The following is a 17316-nucleotide window of genomic DNA, read 5'->3' on the forward strand; positions in this document are numbered from 1 at the left end:
AGAAATTTGAGTGGTTTGATAACCATAGGCAAAATGCATATGGATCGTCTCGGCTAAAGGTTCGTTTATAACTTCTTAAGATTGCAAAAGCCAATTAATGAGGTTTCAACGCATCCACAAGTTGGTGAACACATTTTCTTGTAAGTACATCCCATAATTAGTAATGAGTTATATTCAGAGCAACACATTTTTTTTGTGTCAGTAATCTGGGGATAACAAAATTACCTTTCAGTGACTAGTAACTATAACTGTTTTTTAGTAATGAGCCCAACACTGATATATTTTTAATTGTGACATGTAATACCTGAGGGGCTGCACTAAGCATAGGAAAGTCAAGAGTCCGCCACTCTTGGTTGATTGAAGGCATTATGTGCTTAAGTGCTAATACTAGGAGTATTAATAGTGAGCGTTCATCCAATTTGGGGGTAATTGTTAAACTCCATGCACATTTGATGCACCTTACACTGTATACAGTTAACACAGTTCAAATTATAAACTGTTCATAAGAAACACCCTTTTCTTTCATCTGGTTTAACATGAAAATAAATGTTCAGAAATAGACAAATTACCCAAAAAACAAAACCCAAAAAAGATTGTGTTGAGATTAGCTTGAAAAAGAAAAACTATGTTTCTGCCTCATTACCTAGCCCTAACTGTAGTCAAGGTTTGGCATTTATACACAGCAGAAAAGAATGCGCAATGTGGCTGCTAGAAAAATACTTGAAGTTGACAAATAAAAATAGCTGCGCTTAGGCCACAATTTTTGTAATGAGACAGTTTGCTCGCAGAAAGGTAAAACAGCTAAAGGCAAGTTAAATTGAAGACTTATTAGACCTTTTGAAATTAAATTGAAGTCAGAAAAAAGCAACTTAAACAAAACAAAAAATTATACCTAAAAAGGATGTTAACAGTACTTCACGGATCCTCAGCCAAAACTAGCCGATAACTACTAATTCCAAAGAACTCTGCTACATTCAGGAAATTTTTTTCAAGATGCAAGAAAATTACCTGTTTAGTCCAGTGTAAAATGTTTTTGAAAAATACTGCTATATTCATGATCAATGTTGAGTGCAGCATCATACAACAAATACTTGAAAAAACGTATGCTTTTACATATTTAAGACATTTTAATGACAATTAAGGCTTTATTTTTAGAATAATGAATTAAATGCCCTTTAAGACTTCAGGGATGTGCAGGAACACTGTAAAATAATTTCAAACTACTTCAGTTTATTGTTTGGAAACTAATTCACAAGTCTATAAAATTAATAACAGTTAAGAACACTTTGGCTAGTGAGGAGGAAAAATGGATTGTGGTAGAAATGGAAATGAACAGCTGTCAGTATTTTTTCCCAAGAAACCCAGATGCATTTAAAAAGCATGCAATGAAATGAGACGTTTTGAAAAAAACAAAAACAAAAAACAAACAAAAAAAAAACAGGCAAAATATAAATGTAATTCAGCAGAACAACAAGAAAAAGACGACTTTTTAATGAAAAGAAAAACACAGTGGTACAAGTATCAGACAAAACAATGGGGAAGGGTCAACATTTAATCAACTAATAACCAACACAAAATACAAAAGCACACACCAACAATTAAAATGTTATAACAAAAATTTGTGCAGTAAAGAGCTGGTGTCACCAAAACATCCCTAGCTTGTTTTTGATGTGGAATATGGAGACATCTCAGTCCATCATTATTTCCATCTGCACCAGTCTAGCATTGGTTTCGGCAGCCATGTTGTAGGGAATCAAACCAGAGAAAGTGATCAGGGCTTGAGCTTGAGCATGTGGCTGCTGTGATAAGACAAAGAGTAAAGATTAGCATACAAGAGAAGCTTTAAATGGGATCTGCAAAAGCCAAAATACAATTGCAACAAAAAATAATCTGTATGGTGACTAGGGCTGCACCATTTTGGGGGGGAAAAAACAAATGCCATTATCAGATCAGTATTGAAATTTCAATTTTTGTTGTACTAGTTTTGTTTTTGGTGCGTACTTAAAACTTGGATGCATGACCCACTAGGACATACACTCTTCCATGAGTGGGGTCAAAAATTAGTGAGTCAAGTATTTGTATAGCCCTTAATGGAAAATACTTATGGCATCATGCCATTGACATACTTTATGAGGAATACTAATAATCAATGGTCCCTCTAAGCTCCATGCGTGCGCAATTGCGTACTGGCCCGACCTTCTCAGCGCACAAGAAAACCTATCCTGCGCATAACAATCAGGGCTCGAAATTGCAAAACTGGAGTAGATAGCTTAAAAAGATTATTGTTTCGATGGTTCCCAAACTTTTCCAGGCTGGCGCCCCTTTGGCTCCCCAGTGTATTCCTAGCACCCCGCTCCTCCCCCCGTTGACCATTTTTTGCTTTTTAATTCTTCAATCGATAGAAGTACCTACCCACATACGAAATGCACTAGATAGCACTTTAAACTCATTAAAATAGTGGTCTGGACAATTTTCAAAATAAAACTTAATAATAAATAAAACATCAGAAAATAAAATTCAAATTATTTATTTTGACACGTCTTCATAACCAAAGTCAACATCACAACATAAATAACATTTGAAAAAAGGAAATAATGAACTCTTAAAAAAAAAATCAAGAACATTTGCACAATATAAAATATCAAATGTACGCACTTAAAATAACCCTCACCAAACAAAGTAAAACAAAGATAAATTGTGCAACCAAAAAAGTTAAACATTGCCCACTAAAAAGAGACAAAAGTACAAAAAGACACAAAAGAAATAAAGAGAACAAAAAAAACAAATAAAAGAAAAAGATAAGTAGAAAACAAAAAGAAAAAAAGTAAAAAGCTAGGGAAAAAAAAAACAAAAGTAAAAAATGAAAAGGGGTAAAACGAAAAGAAAAATGGCAGAGAAAGGCCACATTGTTTGGGGTCTCTTTGATCGCTGTTGTGATAGATTAAAAAAAATTGCAAATTATTTGAATGTAACAGTCAATTATTTGGAAACATTGTACTTCCACTAGCAACTGACTAAATAAATCCACAAAATGTTGGAATCAACTAATTAATTCTTTTTTTAAAAGTGAAACCTTATGTAAAAGTTGTGAAAAGTTGTGAAAACAACATTTGTGGGCCGTGCAACCTTTACAATATTCTCATCTCATCTCATTAGCTGCACCGCTTATCCTCAGTAGGGTCGCGGGGGTGCTGGAGCCCATTCCAGCAATCATCGGGCAGTGGGCAGGGGACACCCTGAACTGGTTACCAGCCAATCGCAGGGCACACAGGGACAGACAACTCACTCGCTCACACCTAGGGACAATTTGGGCCGGCCAATTAACCTGACATGCATGTCTTTGGAATGTGGGAGGAAACCGGAGTGCCCGGAGGAAACCAACGCAAGCACGGGGAGAACATCGAGACTCCGCACAGTAAGGTCGGTAGCTGGATTTGAACCCAAGACCTTAGAACTGTGCCGCACAAGCGCTAACCACTGCGCCGCCGTGCTGCCCCTTTACAATATTATATCAATTAATGTGTAGCCGAAAAGCCAGGAGAATGTAACTACATTTGATGTCAGGTTTTGGACATGTTTGATAATAAATTGGTTGCAACACGCATGACTGATGTTGCTCCAAGTTATACCAAGAGATGGGAACATTGCCTGGATATATTGCAACTTTTTGAAGAATAACTTACATCCAAATGTTTATACTAAGTGACAAGGTAATCAGACTGGTGTCTGTCTGTTCGATGTCACCAGTCACTGGTTCTTTTGGAGTCTCCAAATGGCCACTCTTGGAAACGCCTAGGCTTACCCATAGAAAAATGTAAAATACTAAGGTTTAGTTTTTCAGATTGTTATCAAATTTGACCTGGGACCAGGTAAGGAATCATGCTATTGACCCAAGCTTTTTTCCAGCTAAGATGACGATGCTACACTCATTTGCATGCAGGTGATTGCAAAAATTCAGGAAAGAAAAAAAAAACCCCAACTTGTATTACTCAATATTAGTAGCACTTGCAGTGATCATTTCAGCGTTACCATTCAACAGGGACCAACATCGTCCAGATTCTTCAAAATGTTGAACAACAGCATTCAATATACTTTTTGGATTGGGATTTTTGTTGCATTTGGATTGTTAAATCAATTATTTTAAGTAAGCACCCTCTTCTGGATAACATTGTGAGGGTTGTGGTCTATAAATCCTTGAAAAAAATGCAGTGTATTGGAATAACACAATCGCACTACGTAAAATTACAATAACGATTAGATTTCGGGTAATCATGCAGCCCTAAGTTTGAGCATTACCAAAATATGAAATCACAATTAAAGGTACACAATTTGGTAACGCAAAATTGTATTCTGCTACCTTAACAGCCCACAAACTCACTGAATGTTTGTCTTCCATTGTCCTCTGAGCTCGTGCTGGTGTGCCAGCCAGTGCTCCCTTCTGTTGTTTGTGCTGTTTTAAAAGAATGTTCATGGTGGCGAGTAGTACCTCCGACAGGTTGTGACGCACCTAGACAAAAATAATGTGTCATAAACAACAGGCCCGATAATCATATTAGCAATCATAACAATTATAATAATTTTAATGGGCCTAAAGCCACTGTGTTATTACTAGACTACTAAGGATTATTGATTAAAAAGGAAAAGGCATTAGATTTTATCTCACCACATTTTTTACTCAGAGTGCCATATTGTACACACTGGCTGAACTCTTTCCCATAATCCTCCATTAAAACGCTTTAAAAGGAGGCACCATAAGTAAAAATCAGAGTTCGTACCAATATTTAAAGCACTTTTTAAGGGCTTTTAAAGCCAAATTTCCAATTTCTCTAGTATCATTAAAAAAATCCGCTGTGAATCATGTATTTTGCGGACCCACAAATTTATTCACAATTTACATATGCAATTGTTAAATTTGTGTGTGGATTTATTAAAATTTTTTTTTTTTTTACATCTTGTGTAAATCTCAAATAGAGTGAAGAAGATAAGTACTTGAACACCCTGCTGTTTTGCACTTAGATATCATGGAGGGGTCTGAAATTTTCATCGTTAGGTGCATGTGCATGTCCACTGTGAGAGATGAATTAAAAAAAAAAATCCATAAATCGCAATGCATGATTTTTTTAACAATTCGTTTGTGTATTACAGCTGTAAAGTCTTTGAACACCTAGATATCATCTAGAATTCTGACCTTGAAAGACCTGTTAGTCCACCCATAAAAAGTCCACCTGCACTCCCATGTATCATCCTGAATAAGATGCACCTGTGAGGTCGTTAGCTGCATAGAGACACTTGTCGACCCCATACAATCAGTAAGACTTTAAATTGTAACATGGTGAAGCCCAAAGAGCTGTCTAAAGACACCAGGGACAAAAATGTACACCTCCACAAGGCTGGTTAGGGCTACGGAGCAATTGCCAAGCAGCTTGGCATAAAAAGGTCCACTGTTGGAGCAATCATTAGGAAATGGAAGAAGCTAAACATGACGGTCAATCTTAATCAGAGTGGAGCCCCATGCAAGATATGACCAAAAGGAGTCTCAATGATTCGGAGAAAAGTGACGAATCAGCCGGGAACTACTCGACAGGAGTTGGTCAATGACCTGAAAAGAGCTGGGACCATCGTTTCCAAGGTTACTGTTGGTAATACACTAAGACGTCATAGATTGAAATCATGCATGGCACGAAAGGTTACACTGATTAAACCAGCCCATCTTAAGTTTGCACATGACCATTCGGAATATACAGAGGGGTCATGACAGAAAGTCTTGCGGTCAAAAGGGGCCAAAATAGAAATTTTAGGTCATAATTCCACAAAGGGTGTTTTGGAGGAAGAATAAAGAAAAGTACAATCCGAAGAACACCACCCCTACTCTGAAGCATGGGGGTGCTAGCGTCATACTGTGGGGGTGTTTTTCTGCTCATGGGACGGGACGAGTGCACTGCATTAAATGGGAGGATGACTGATTCAGTGTATTGTGAAATTTCGGGGAACAACCTCCCTCGCTCAGTCAGGGCATTGAAGACGGGTCGTGGCTGGGTCTTCCAACACGACAACGACCCGAATCACACAGCCAGGAAAACCAAGGAGTGGCTACGTAAGAAGCATATCAAGGTTCTAGCATGGCCCAGCCAGTCTCCAGACCTGACTCTAATTGAAAATCTTTGGAGAGAGCTCAAACTCTATGTTTCTCAGCAACAGCGCAAAAACCTGACTGATCTAGAGAAAATCTGTGTGGAGGAGCAAAGTTCCCTACTGCAGTGTGTGCAAACCTGGTGAAAGACTACAAGGAACGTTTGACCTCTGTAATAGCAAACAAAGGCTACCGTTTCATTTCATTTCATTTTCTCAGGTGTTCAAATACTTATTTGCAGCTGTATCACTGAAATAAATCGTTAAAATATCATGCATTGTCATTTATGAATCTTTCTTTAGTTTCTCTCTCTCACGTTGGACATGTACCTACGAGGAAAATTTCAGACCCCTCCATGATTTCTAAGTGGGACGAATATCAAAATAGCAGGGTGTTTAGATACTTATTTTATTCACTGTATATAGGTTTGGAGACTAATCTCTTCCGATGTGTTTGGAAAAATGACATTAATACGGTATGTAACTTACATTTTCAATTGCAGTTCTTCCGATAACAATTTACCACTGGGAAATACTAACTTTACCTTTTGCATGGCCTATAGTAAATTGTTCATAATTAATACGTACTCCTTTCAACACACATTTCATAGTTCCCTGTTTAGGGGTAGCACGCACCAGTCCTCCTGGGAGTGACGCCTCATAGGACAATTTCATACAGACTAATGCCAGCTGTGGAGTTAATAGAGAAAGAAATACAATGGCAACGAAAGCCACCAAAGATTAATCTATTTACAAGCACTTCAGAAAATTAAAGCACTTTTCAACCCTTGAAAACACAACACTAAAATTTAGAAATTTTCAAGGATTTCAAGCACCTGTACAAATCCTGAGAAAAAATCAAATGATAATGAGAAAAATGACTTTGTATAACCCCAGTAGCCTAGTGGTTAGGACTTGGCACTCCCGTTGCATCCAATGGTGAGCAATTTAGGTAAGCCTTATATGTCAACCTATTGCTTAATTTACCTATGACTAAGCCTGAGTTATTTGTTACCTGAGAGTTCAGGGGCCTGTTATGTGCTAGCTTTTATATGTTGGTAATGATACAGGATTGATAGCTCTTGTCCAAAGGGCTCCTTTGTCAACATTAGATTTCACCCCAAAAATTGGAATTCGAGCACTTATGTTTTAGTACCACTCTGAGTCCTGCCTCGTGCAGATGTTTGCCAATGACACTGCTATGGTGGGATGTATCAGAAGTGGGCAGGAGGAGGAGTACAGGAAATTAATCCAGGACTTTGTCCAATGGAGCGACGCTAACCACCTGCACCTGAACACCACCAAGACCAGGGAGATGGTTGTGGACTTCAGGAGGACTAGACCTCACCCGGAACCTGTAACTATCAAAGGAGAATGTGTGGTTTGTCCAGACCTACAATTACCTGGGTGTGTAGCTGGACAATAAACTGGACTGGACTGCCAACACAGAAGCTCTGTGGAGGAAAGGACAAAGCCGACTACTTCCTCAGAAGGCTGGCAAAAACATCTGCAAAAAGCTCCTGCAAATGTTCTATCAGACTGTTGTGGCAAGCGCCCTCTTCTATGCGGCAGTGTGTTAGGGAGGCAGCGCTAATAAGGAGGATGCCTCTCGTCCTAATAAACTGGTGAGGAAGGCGGGCTCTGTTGTGGGCACAGAGCTGGACAGCCTGAGAACTGTAGCTGAGAGACGGGCACTGAACAAGCTGCGGTCAATCATGGACAATTCATTAAATCCACTAGACAGCATCATCTCCAAACAGAAGAACACTTTCAGCAACAGACTGCTGTCACAGTCTTGTTCCACGGACAGACTGAGGAGATAATTTCTCCCTCATGCCATGAGGCTCTTTAACTCCACCCGGGGGAGTAGAAGCCCACATTAAATGCCACCCCCACATTTGCATATTACCCTTTTTTTATAACAGTTTGTATTTTCCATAACACTATTTAAATGCTCTTTATCAATATGATATATTGGGTATTTTTGTATTCTATATCTTTTATTTTATTATTTTATTTTTTAACAAGGATATTGCTGGAAGTGTGAATTTCCCTACAGGGATGAATAATCTGAATAATAATAATCTATCTATTTATCTAGTGTTAACCTAACCTATACGTTAACTTTTGGAGCTTAGAGTCTTTAACTTACCTGTAAATAACCAAGATAACAAATGTTGGAATGTAATGCTCAATGAATCAACGTAAATACTGTAGCACCAAACTAACGAAGAGGCACTCCTAGTAGGCTCGAGATGGTAAAAAGGCTTGTCCTGGGAAATATGCTGTTTAGATATAGACTAGCTGAAGCTTTTAATCGCCATCCTGAACGATGAAATCATGAATATAAGCCACCAGTGCATAGTTCAAGCCCCTTTGGTGACTTTGAGATGGTATGTTATCTTTCTGGGATTAAAAAGCATCAATTGCCTCCTGCCAAATGTCTCCTACTGCTACATTTGCCATAGCACGCTTCAAAAAATGTTGGATGTTTATTTGAGTGGGTAAAGAATGCGGGACTTAGCCATAGGTCAATTGCGGCGACACACTAAAGTAAAACCTCCGTAAAACGTGCACCAAAATGTAGAAACATTTTTGGGGTGGTAAAAATCCGTGTATTGACTAATAAATAGTCTTTATGTGCAGCCTTCTACCAGTCGACACACGGCCCGCTACTCCGTGATTGCAATTCACTGATTGCCAACCACTGATATACAACAACAGAATTGCCAACTATTATTTTAATTGAACTTATTATTACCTCATGACCAAACTTCAGAAAGGCTGCAGCTCTCTCGTTCACTTGGTCTTGGCAGAGGGGCAGAAGCTTAAGACGGTCCATCACCTGACAGATGGGGACACCATTAATGTTATTTACTGTAACTCTGGTGAACCCGTTATTTATGACAGTTAAGACACTTGCACTGATTACTATCATCCTTTCAAATAATATTCTCATTCACTCACTTCATATGCTCTATCGATCTGCCCTGCGTGATATTCGTCAAAGAAGGTCATCAGATCCAAAAGAAGGTAGAACGTGCTGACAAGAACCTGGTCACCAGTGATGGCTTGAGAATGATACCTGTAATATACAGACAAAGAATAATTTGATATAATCCTATCTGTTGCGGTAAATAGATAAGTTTATCAAGTTACCGTGTATTCACCACCAAAAGGCACACATAAAAGTCCCAAAATTTCTTTAAATTGTGCAGCACGCCATATTGTGCGGTGCTCCTTGTGTGTGTGGTGTAAAGAGGCGAAAGAGATTAGGGCTCGATTAAATTTTTTGGGGTGAGATCCAAGGTTTTTGTGAGATCGCTCACATTTCCAACTAAATGTGACCTGTATGCAATCTCCTGTGACTTCAAGTGTCCCGCTTGTGCGAAAGAACAAAAATTACGTCACACGCAAGGATTCCATTGTTTGCTAAAGTACTCATGGATACTAACATTGTAGCATATCTAGCGATCTGAAAATTTCTGTGGTGAAAAGACTTGTCTGATCGCATTATTCAAATCCAAAACCCCACTTTCCCTCCATTGAATGTGTTCTGTCTTTTCGCCCACCAATATGTTGATATCCAAGCTCTGTGGTAGAACATGGAAACCAAGCAGCTGTGAGAGAATTAAAAATAAATGAAATGATGGTTCGCAAGTGGAGGAAGCTAAAAAACTAAATCAGACAAGTTTCTATCTGTGTGTTCGACTTAGTTAGCAATACTTAAATAAACCACAACCAAACTGTTTTGCTCCCACAGTATTTTTAAATCTGCACACTGGTGTGCTTGTCTGTGTTGATGTAAGGCAGCCGCAGCAGGGGGCATCCGCGCCCTATCCTGCGGTGCGCCGTGTATGTGTGAAATACAGAACTCGAACCACCTACAGCGACTGTGTCTTCTAACATGGTGTGCCCGATGGTCATGAAAATACGGTAATTTATGAGTTCCAACCTTTCAGCAATGGCCACAGCAGTGTTTTTCAGCCTCTCCTTATTGGACTGAGGAGCGTTGACCTGAGCAATGACAGGGATCAGCAACTTGTTCATCAGCTCCAACACCTTGTCCGGATTCTTCACAGCACCGAGGTGTGATGAGGAAGAGTAGAAGTAAGCAAGACAAGCGTTAAATGTGCATTGCATTGGAGGAAGGCAAGACAAAGAAGAGTGCTCACCATGGCCAGCTCATACAGTTTGACTGCCTCCTCAAACAAACCCTTGTTCTCAGCTTCAGAAGCCACTTTACTTATGATAGCTCCGGTGTCTTTGGTGAACTTATCAATAACCCCACGCTGGAGAAAGAAAGACGCAAAATCAGGTGCTGGTGGAAGAGAGATACAGTAGACCCGTGGGTTATGGCAGCCTTACCTTATCAGTGTTCCAACAGCTTAAGGCTAAATTCAAAACTAAGACTTTTTTGAATGCTTTTTGAAATACAATTTAAGGCCAAGTCAACAAAATAACACAATTGAACAAAACAAAACATTACATGAATTAGAGGCAATTAAAAAAATTAATTGGAGGAATCTCCCTCACTTAACTCTGGAAATTTGGAGGCCTGCCTCACTGAAATAAAAAGATGGATTTTACTTAACTTCTAGCGCCTCAACCCTAAAACGACCAAAATGTTATTTATTGGTCCATCCAAATACCGCGAGTTGTTCCTCAAACACTGCTCTAAACATTGACAAATGTATTAACACCCAGAGTGACTCAGTCAAAAGTCTAGGTGTCATATTTGACCACAATCCGTCCTTCCAAAAACACACAAGAATACTACTAGAACAGTTTTTTTTCATCTTCGGAACATTGCAAAAATTTGCCCTATGCTGTCTCAGTCTGATGCGCATATTATAATTCATGCGTTTGTTACCTCCCGTCTCAAATACTGTAATGTACTACTCTCCGGTCTCCCTAGGTCCAGCATCAAGAGCCTGCAGCTGGGTACAAAATGCTGCAGCGAGGCTTTTAATTTAAAACAAGAAAGTTTGACAGCTTAAGATGTGCTTTTAGTGTTCTGTTGATATTATACAAAATCGTTCATGGACTTGCTCCCACATATCTTTCAGATTTAATTTCCCACTATGTTCCTGTCCGGAGCCTTCGCTCTGAAAGTGCTGGTCTATTTGTGATCCCAAGAGCCAAGAAGAGATCCGCAAGTTGGAAAGCGTTCTCAATTTGGGCCTCAATGCTGTGGAATACTCTGAGATTTTGATATGCAACCTCAGTGAAACTGTTTAAATCTAGGCTTAAAACACACATGTTCAAGAGCTAATGAATGCCTTATATTTCATGTTGACAATGTCTGAGTATTGTTTGTTAATGCTACATCCATTGAAACTTGGTCACCCTCTTTATTTTTTATTCTATTTTATGCAGACGCTCCCCTACTTACGACCATACGACTTACAGAAAAACTACGTTAGATTTTGTATTGTGTGCACCTTTTTCTGAGTAGAGGACAGTACTGTAGTGCTTCTTTCCGAAGCTAGCGGCGTGTGGCATTGTGAGATGTCACCCACCATCCACCTCGAAGAAGAAACTTCTTAGTTTGTGTGTAAACATACTACATACTGGACTGTCTCAGAAAATTAGAATATTGTGATAAAGTTCTTTATTTTCTGTAATGCAATTAAAAAAACAAAAATCTCATACATTCTGGATTCATTACACATCAACTGAACTATTTCAAGCCTTTTATTATTTGAATATTGCTGAATTTGGCTTACAGCTTAAGAAAACTAAAAAATCCTATCTCAAAATATTAGAATATCATGAAAAAGTATACAAGTAGGCTATTCAACTAATCACCTGAATCATCTAATTAACTCGAAACACCTTGCGAGGGTTTCCTGAGCCTTAAAAACACTCAGCTTGGTTCAGTAAACTAAATCACAAGTATGGGGAAGACTGCTGATCTAACTGCTGTCCAGAGGACCATCATTGATACCCTCCATCAGGAGGGTAAGACACAAAAAGAAATTTCTCAAAGAGCAGGCTGTTCACAGAGTGCAGTTTCAAAGCATATCCACAAAAAGTCTGTTGGAAGGGAAAAATGTGGCCGGAAACGCTGCACAACCAAGAGAGATGACCGCAGCCTTAACAAAATAGCGAAGAAAAGCCGCTTCCAGAATTTGAGGGAGCTTCAAAGACAGTGGGCTGAAGCTGGAGTCCAGGTATCAAAAGCCACAGTTCACAGACGTGTCCGGGAAATGGGCTACAATAGCCGTATTCCCATGGTCAAGCCACTTCTTAACTCAAGACAACGGAAGAAGCGTCTGACTTGGGCTATGGAGAAGAAGCACTGGACAGTTGCAGAGTGGTCCAAAGTCCTCTTTTCAGACGAAAGCAAGTTTTGCATTTCATTTGGAAGTCAAGGCGCCAGAGTCTGGAGAAAGGCTGGAGAAGAGCAAAATCCAAGTTGCTTGAAATCCAGTGTGAAGTTCCCACAGTCAGCAATGGTTTGGGGAGCCATGTCAGCTGCTGGTGTTGGTCCACTGTGTTTCATCAAGTCCAGAGTAAATGCAACTGTGTACCAAGAGATTTTAGAGCACTACATGCTTCCATCTGCTGAAAAGCTCTATGGAGATGAGTATTTCATTTTCCAGCATGATCTGGCACCTGCCCACAGTGCCAAAACCACCAGTAACTGGTGCACTGACCATGGCATCACTGTCCTTGATTGGCCTGCTAATTCCCCTGACCTGAACCCCATCGAGAATTTGTGGGGTATAGTTAAGAAGAAGATGAAAGACACCAGACCTACAAATGCAAATGAGCTGAAGGCCGCTATCGAAGCATCCTGGGCATCAATAACACCTCAGCAATGCCACAGGCTGATTGCCTCCATGCCACGCCAGATTGATGCAGTAATCCGTGCAAAAGGATTCCCAACCAAGTACTAAGTGCATCAATGGACATTTTCAAATGTTTGATTTAGTTTTGCTGTTATAAAATTATTTTTTTTACTTGGTCTGAGGAAGTATTCTAATATTTTGAGATAGGATTTTTGAGTTTTTTCAGCTGTAAGCCAAAATCAGCAATATTCAAATAATAAAAGGCTTGAAATAGTTCAGTTGATGTGTAATGAATCCAGAATGTATGACATTTTTGTTTTTTTAATTGCATTACAGAAAATAAAGAACTTTATCACAATATTCTAATTTTCTGAGACAGTCCAGTATACCATCCATTCAATATGGTTGGTGTAAAGTGTTAAGAACCGGCAAGCAGTTTCTTTTAAAATGAAAGTGGAATAAGAAAGCTTGATGCGGTTGAGAAAATGGTTGGATTGCTTTTTTTTCATCCACTCTCTACCATGGAGGAGGACCTCTTGAAGCCCATCTTCAAAGTAAGTTAGACCTAACTTTATTCATCTTTATAAAGCATATAATTTAATATTTTTTTTTTTTTTGTACAAAAAGAATACGGGTTACTTATACAAGTCTTAAACATACTTATATAGAGATTAAACATACAGCACTGAAGCAACTTACGGACAAATTCAACTTACCAACTAATGTCCGGAACCTCAAAATCTTGTAAGTAGGGCAGCGTCTGTACTTTAATCGTTTTGTATTTTATTTTTATTGTTTGTTAATGCAACACCCATTCCACTTGTCATCCTGGAAGGGGAATTACCTCATGTGTTGTCCCCTTCTCAAGGTTTCTTCATTTTCCTCATGCTGAGGTTTTTGAGTTTTACCTTGCCATCATGTAGGTTTTAGACCAGGGGATGGTGTAATATTAGTCGTTAGTTTGCAATGGTCTGTGCAGCCCTTTGAGACTCCAAGTGATTAAGGGCTATACAAATAAACATGACTTAATTTTATTTTTAAATCAGATTTTGGCCCAGTTGAAAAGTTTCCATCTCACCAAAGTTGTGGACATGGAAAACAAATATTTGGATGTTTACATTACTTCATGGATCCTCAGTCAAAACTACTGATTCAATGAACTCTTTTGCTACACTTATGAAGCATTTTATTATGCATAAAAATGACTTTTTGGTGCAGTGTCAGACTTTTTTTAAGGACATGAGAATAAATTTTTGTGTAGCGTCATCCAAACGAATGCTTGGAAAACAAACCTTTGTACTTTTTGGACGTGGACACTTGATATATTACTAAATCTTTGTGTTTGCATTTTTAAGACTTTCAAAAATCAGATTTAAGGTATTTTAATTCCAATTAAAGCCTTATTTTTAAAATCATGAATTCAACACATATGAAGACGTTTCAAAGATCCCTGGGAACTCTAATATAGAACTATTGATTATAATTATAATATTGTTGAAAACCTAATGAATTTTGGTATTTACAAAAATTACAAAAAAGTTACTTTACAGACACTGGAATTCCCAAATTTTAATTTTAACAAGCTACAGTAGAAAATATAAAACTAATGTAAGAATAGGGCTGATAAAACTACTGCAATGAATGAAAAGTTGATTTCTAAAACAAAATATGAACATCAATTGAATGATAAGAGCAAAGCAATCACGGCAGTCTATAAATGTTTGCAATTGTAGAAAATTTGCTTACCCTTTTGCTTCCGTCTTTTTCCAATCTTCCAAGTAACATATCGAACTGTAAGGACAATTCACATAAAATGAAACGGCTCTCTTTTGGCACTCAAATGCAGGGTTCATACACCCTTTACATCGGCAAATTCATGCACTTTTTAAAGACTTTCAAAGGCAATCTTCCACTTTCTCCAGTACCATTAAAATAAAAGAAATTTGGTGTAAATCATCCATCCATCCATCCATTAACTTCCGCTTATCCGAGGTCGGGTCGCGGGGGCAGCAGCCTTAAAAGGGAAGCCCAGATGTCCCTATCCCCAGCCACCTCCTCTAGCTCATCCGACGGGATCCCGAGGCGTTCCCAAGCCAGCCAAGAGACATAGTCTCTCCAGCGTGTTCTTGGTCGCCCCCGGGGCCTCCTGCCGGTGGGACATGCCTGGAACACCTCCCGAGGGAGGCGTCCAGGAGGCATCCTTATCAGATGCCCGAGCCACCTCAACTGGCTCCTCTCAATGCGGAGGAGTAGTGGCTCAACACAGAGTCCCTCCCGGATGACTGAGCTTCTCGCCTTATCTCTAAGGGAAAACCAGGACACCCTGCGGAGGAAACTAATTTCGGCCACTTGTATCCGGGATCGTGTTCTTTCGGTCATGACCATAGGTGAGGGTAGGAACAAAGATCGACCGGTAGATCAGCTCAGCTCCCTCTTCACCATGACAGACCAGTACAGAGTCCGAATGACGGCAGACGCTACACCGACCCGTCTGTCGATCTCCCGTTCCATCCTACCCTCACTTGTGAACAAGACCCCAAGATACTTGAACTCCTCCACTCGGGGCAAGATCTCTTCCCCAGCCCGAAGGGGGCATGCCACCCTTTTCCGACTGAGTACCATGGTCTCGGACTTGGAGGTGCTGATCCTCATCCCGGTCGCTTCACACTCGGCTGTGAATCGCTTCAGCGAGAGCTGAAGATCACGGCCTGAGGAAGCCAACAGCACCACATCATCTGCAAAAAGCAGTGACGCAATGCTGAAGCCCTCAAACCGGACTCCATCCCCAACCAAAGTTATGAACAGAATCGGTGACAAAGGGCAGCCCTGGCGGAGTCCAACCCTCACCGGGAACGAATCAGACTTACTGCCGGCAATGCGGACCAGACTCTGGCACCGGGCATACAGGGGCCGCACAGCCCGGATAAGACTGTGTGGTACCCCATACTCCCGAAGCAGCCCCCACAGGGCCTCCCGAGGAACACGGTCGAATGCCTTCTCCAAGTCCACAAAACACATGTAGAACGGACAGGCAAACTCCCATGCACCCTCAAAGACCCTGCAGAGTGTGTAGAGCCTGTCCAGTGTTCCACGGCCAATAACGAAAACCACACTGTCCTTCCTGAATCCGAGATTCCACCTCCTGGCAGACCCTCCTCTCCAGTACCACTGAATAGACCTTACCAGGGAGGCTGAGAAGTGTGATTCTCCTGAAGTTGGAACACACTCTCTGGCCCCCCTTCTTAACGAGGGAAACCACCACCCCAGTCAGCCAGTCCAGAGGCACTGTCCCCGATGTCCACGCGATGTGGCAGAGGCGTGTCAATTATGACACGCCCACAACATCCAGAGCCTTATTGAACTCTGGGCGGATCTCATCGAGCCCTGGGGCCCTGCCACCGAGGAGCTTTTTGACCACCTCGGTGACTTCAACCCCAGAGATGCGAGAGCCCAACTCAGAGTTCTCCGGCTCTGCTTCCCCAGAGGAAGTAGTGTCGGTGGCATTGAGGAGGTCTTCGGAGTACTCCACCCACTGATTCACAACGTCCTGGGTCGAGGTCAGCAGCGCCCCATCGGCACTATACACAGTGTCAATAGCACACCGCTCCCCCCTCCTAAGACGTCGGATGGTGGACCAGAATTTCCTCGCAGCCGTTCGGAAGTCGGTTTCCATGGCCTCGCCAAACTCCTCCATGCCCGAGGCCGCATTCTGCTTGGCCAGCCGATACCTGCCAGCTGCTTCCAGAGTCCCACAGGCCAGGAAAGCCATATAGACTCTTTCTTCAGCTTGACGGCATCCCTCACCGCCGGTGACCACCAACAGGTCTGAGGGTTGCCGCTGTGGCAGGCACCTTACGGCCACAGCTCCGATCAGCCGCTTAGACAATGGAGGCGCGGAACATGCTCCACTCGGACTCAATGTCCCCCGCCTCCCTCGGGATATGGGCAAAGTTCTGTCGGAGGTGCGAATTGAAACTTCTGACAGGAGATTCTGCCAGCCGTTCCCAACAGATCCTAACAACACGCTTGGGTCGGACCGGCAACTTCCCCCACCATCGAAGCCAACTCACCACCAGGTGGTGATCAGTTGACAGCTCCGCCCCTCTCTTCACCAGAGTGTCCAGAACATGCGGCCGCAGGTCCGACGAAACGACGACAAAGTCGATCATCGAACTACGGCCTAGGGTATCTTGGTGCCAAGTGCACATATGGACACCCTTATGTCTGAACATGGTGTTCGTTATGGACAAACCATGCCGGGCAAAGGAGTCCAATATCGAAACACCACTCAGGTTCAGGTCAGGGTGGCCGTTCTTCCCAATCACGCCCCTCCAGGACTCACTGACATCGCCCACGTGAGCGTTAAAGTCTCCCAACAGTACGAGGGAGT

General features: G+C 41.2%; 1 protein-coding gene across 4 annotated transcripts in view; it reads right to left on the minus strand.

Annotated features, from left to right (window-relative positions):
- Positions 1-1210: 1210 nt before the first annotated feature.
- The window catches only part of nup93 (nucleoporin 93), an 87802-nt gene continuing 71696 nt past the window's right edge, over positions 1211-17316 (minus strand). For all 4 annotated transcript variants that reach the window (XM_088341104.1, XM_088341103.1, XM_088341105.1 and 1 more), the window contains 7 exons: positions 14673-14717; positions 10305-10421; positions 10085-10203; positions 9097-9214; positions 8891-8974; positions 4379-4507; positions 1211-1799 (listed from right to left, as the gene is read on the minus strand). In XM_088341104.1, the coding sequence (XP_088197230.1) occupies positions 1689-1799; positions 4379-4507; positions 8891-8974; positions 9097-9214; positions 10085-10203; positions 10305-10421; positions 14673-14717 (723 nt within the window). In that variant the 3' untranslated portion in view covers positions 1211-1688. The remainder of the gene's footprint in view (positions 1800-4378; positions 4508-8890; positions 8975-9096; positions 9215-10084; positions 10204-10304; positions 10422-14672; positions 14718-17316) is intronic.

This window comes from Urocampus carinirostris, chromosome 7 (assembly GCF_059441175.1).
Source record: "Urocampus carinirostris isolate Australia breed hairy pipefish chromosome 7, RoL_Ucar_1.0, whole genome shotgun sequence".
Classification (NCBI taxonomy): Eukaryota; Metazoa; Chordata; class Actinopteri; order Syngnathiformes; family Syngnathidae; genus Urocampus; species Urocampus carinirostris.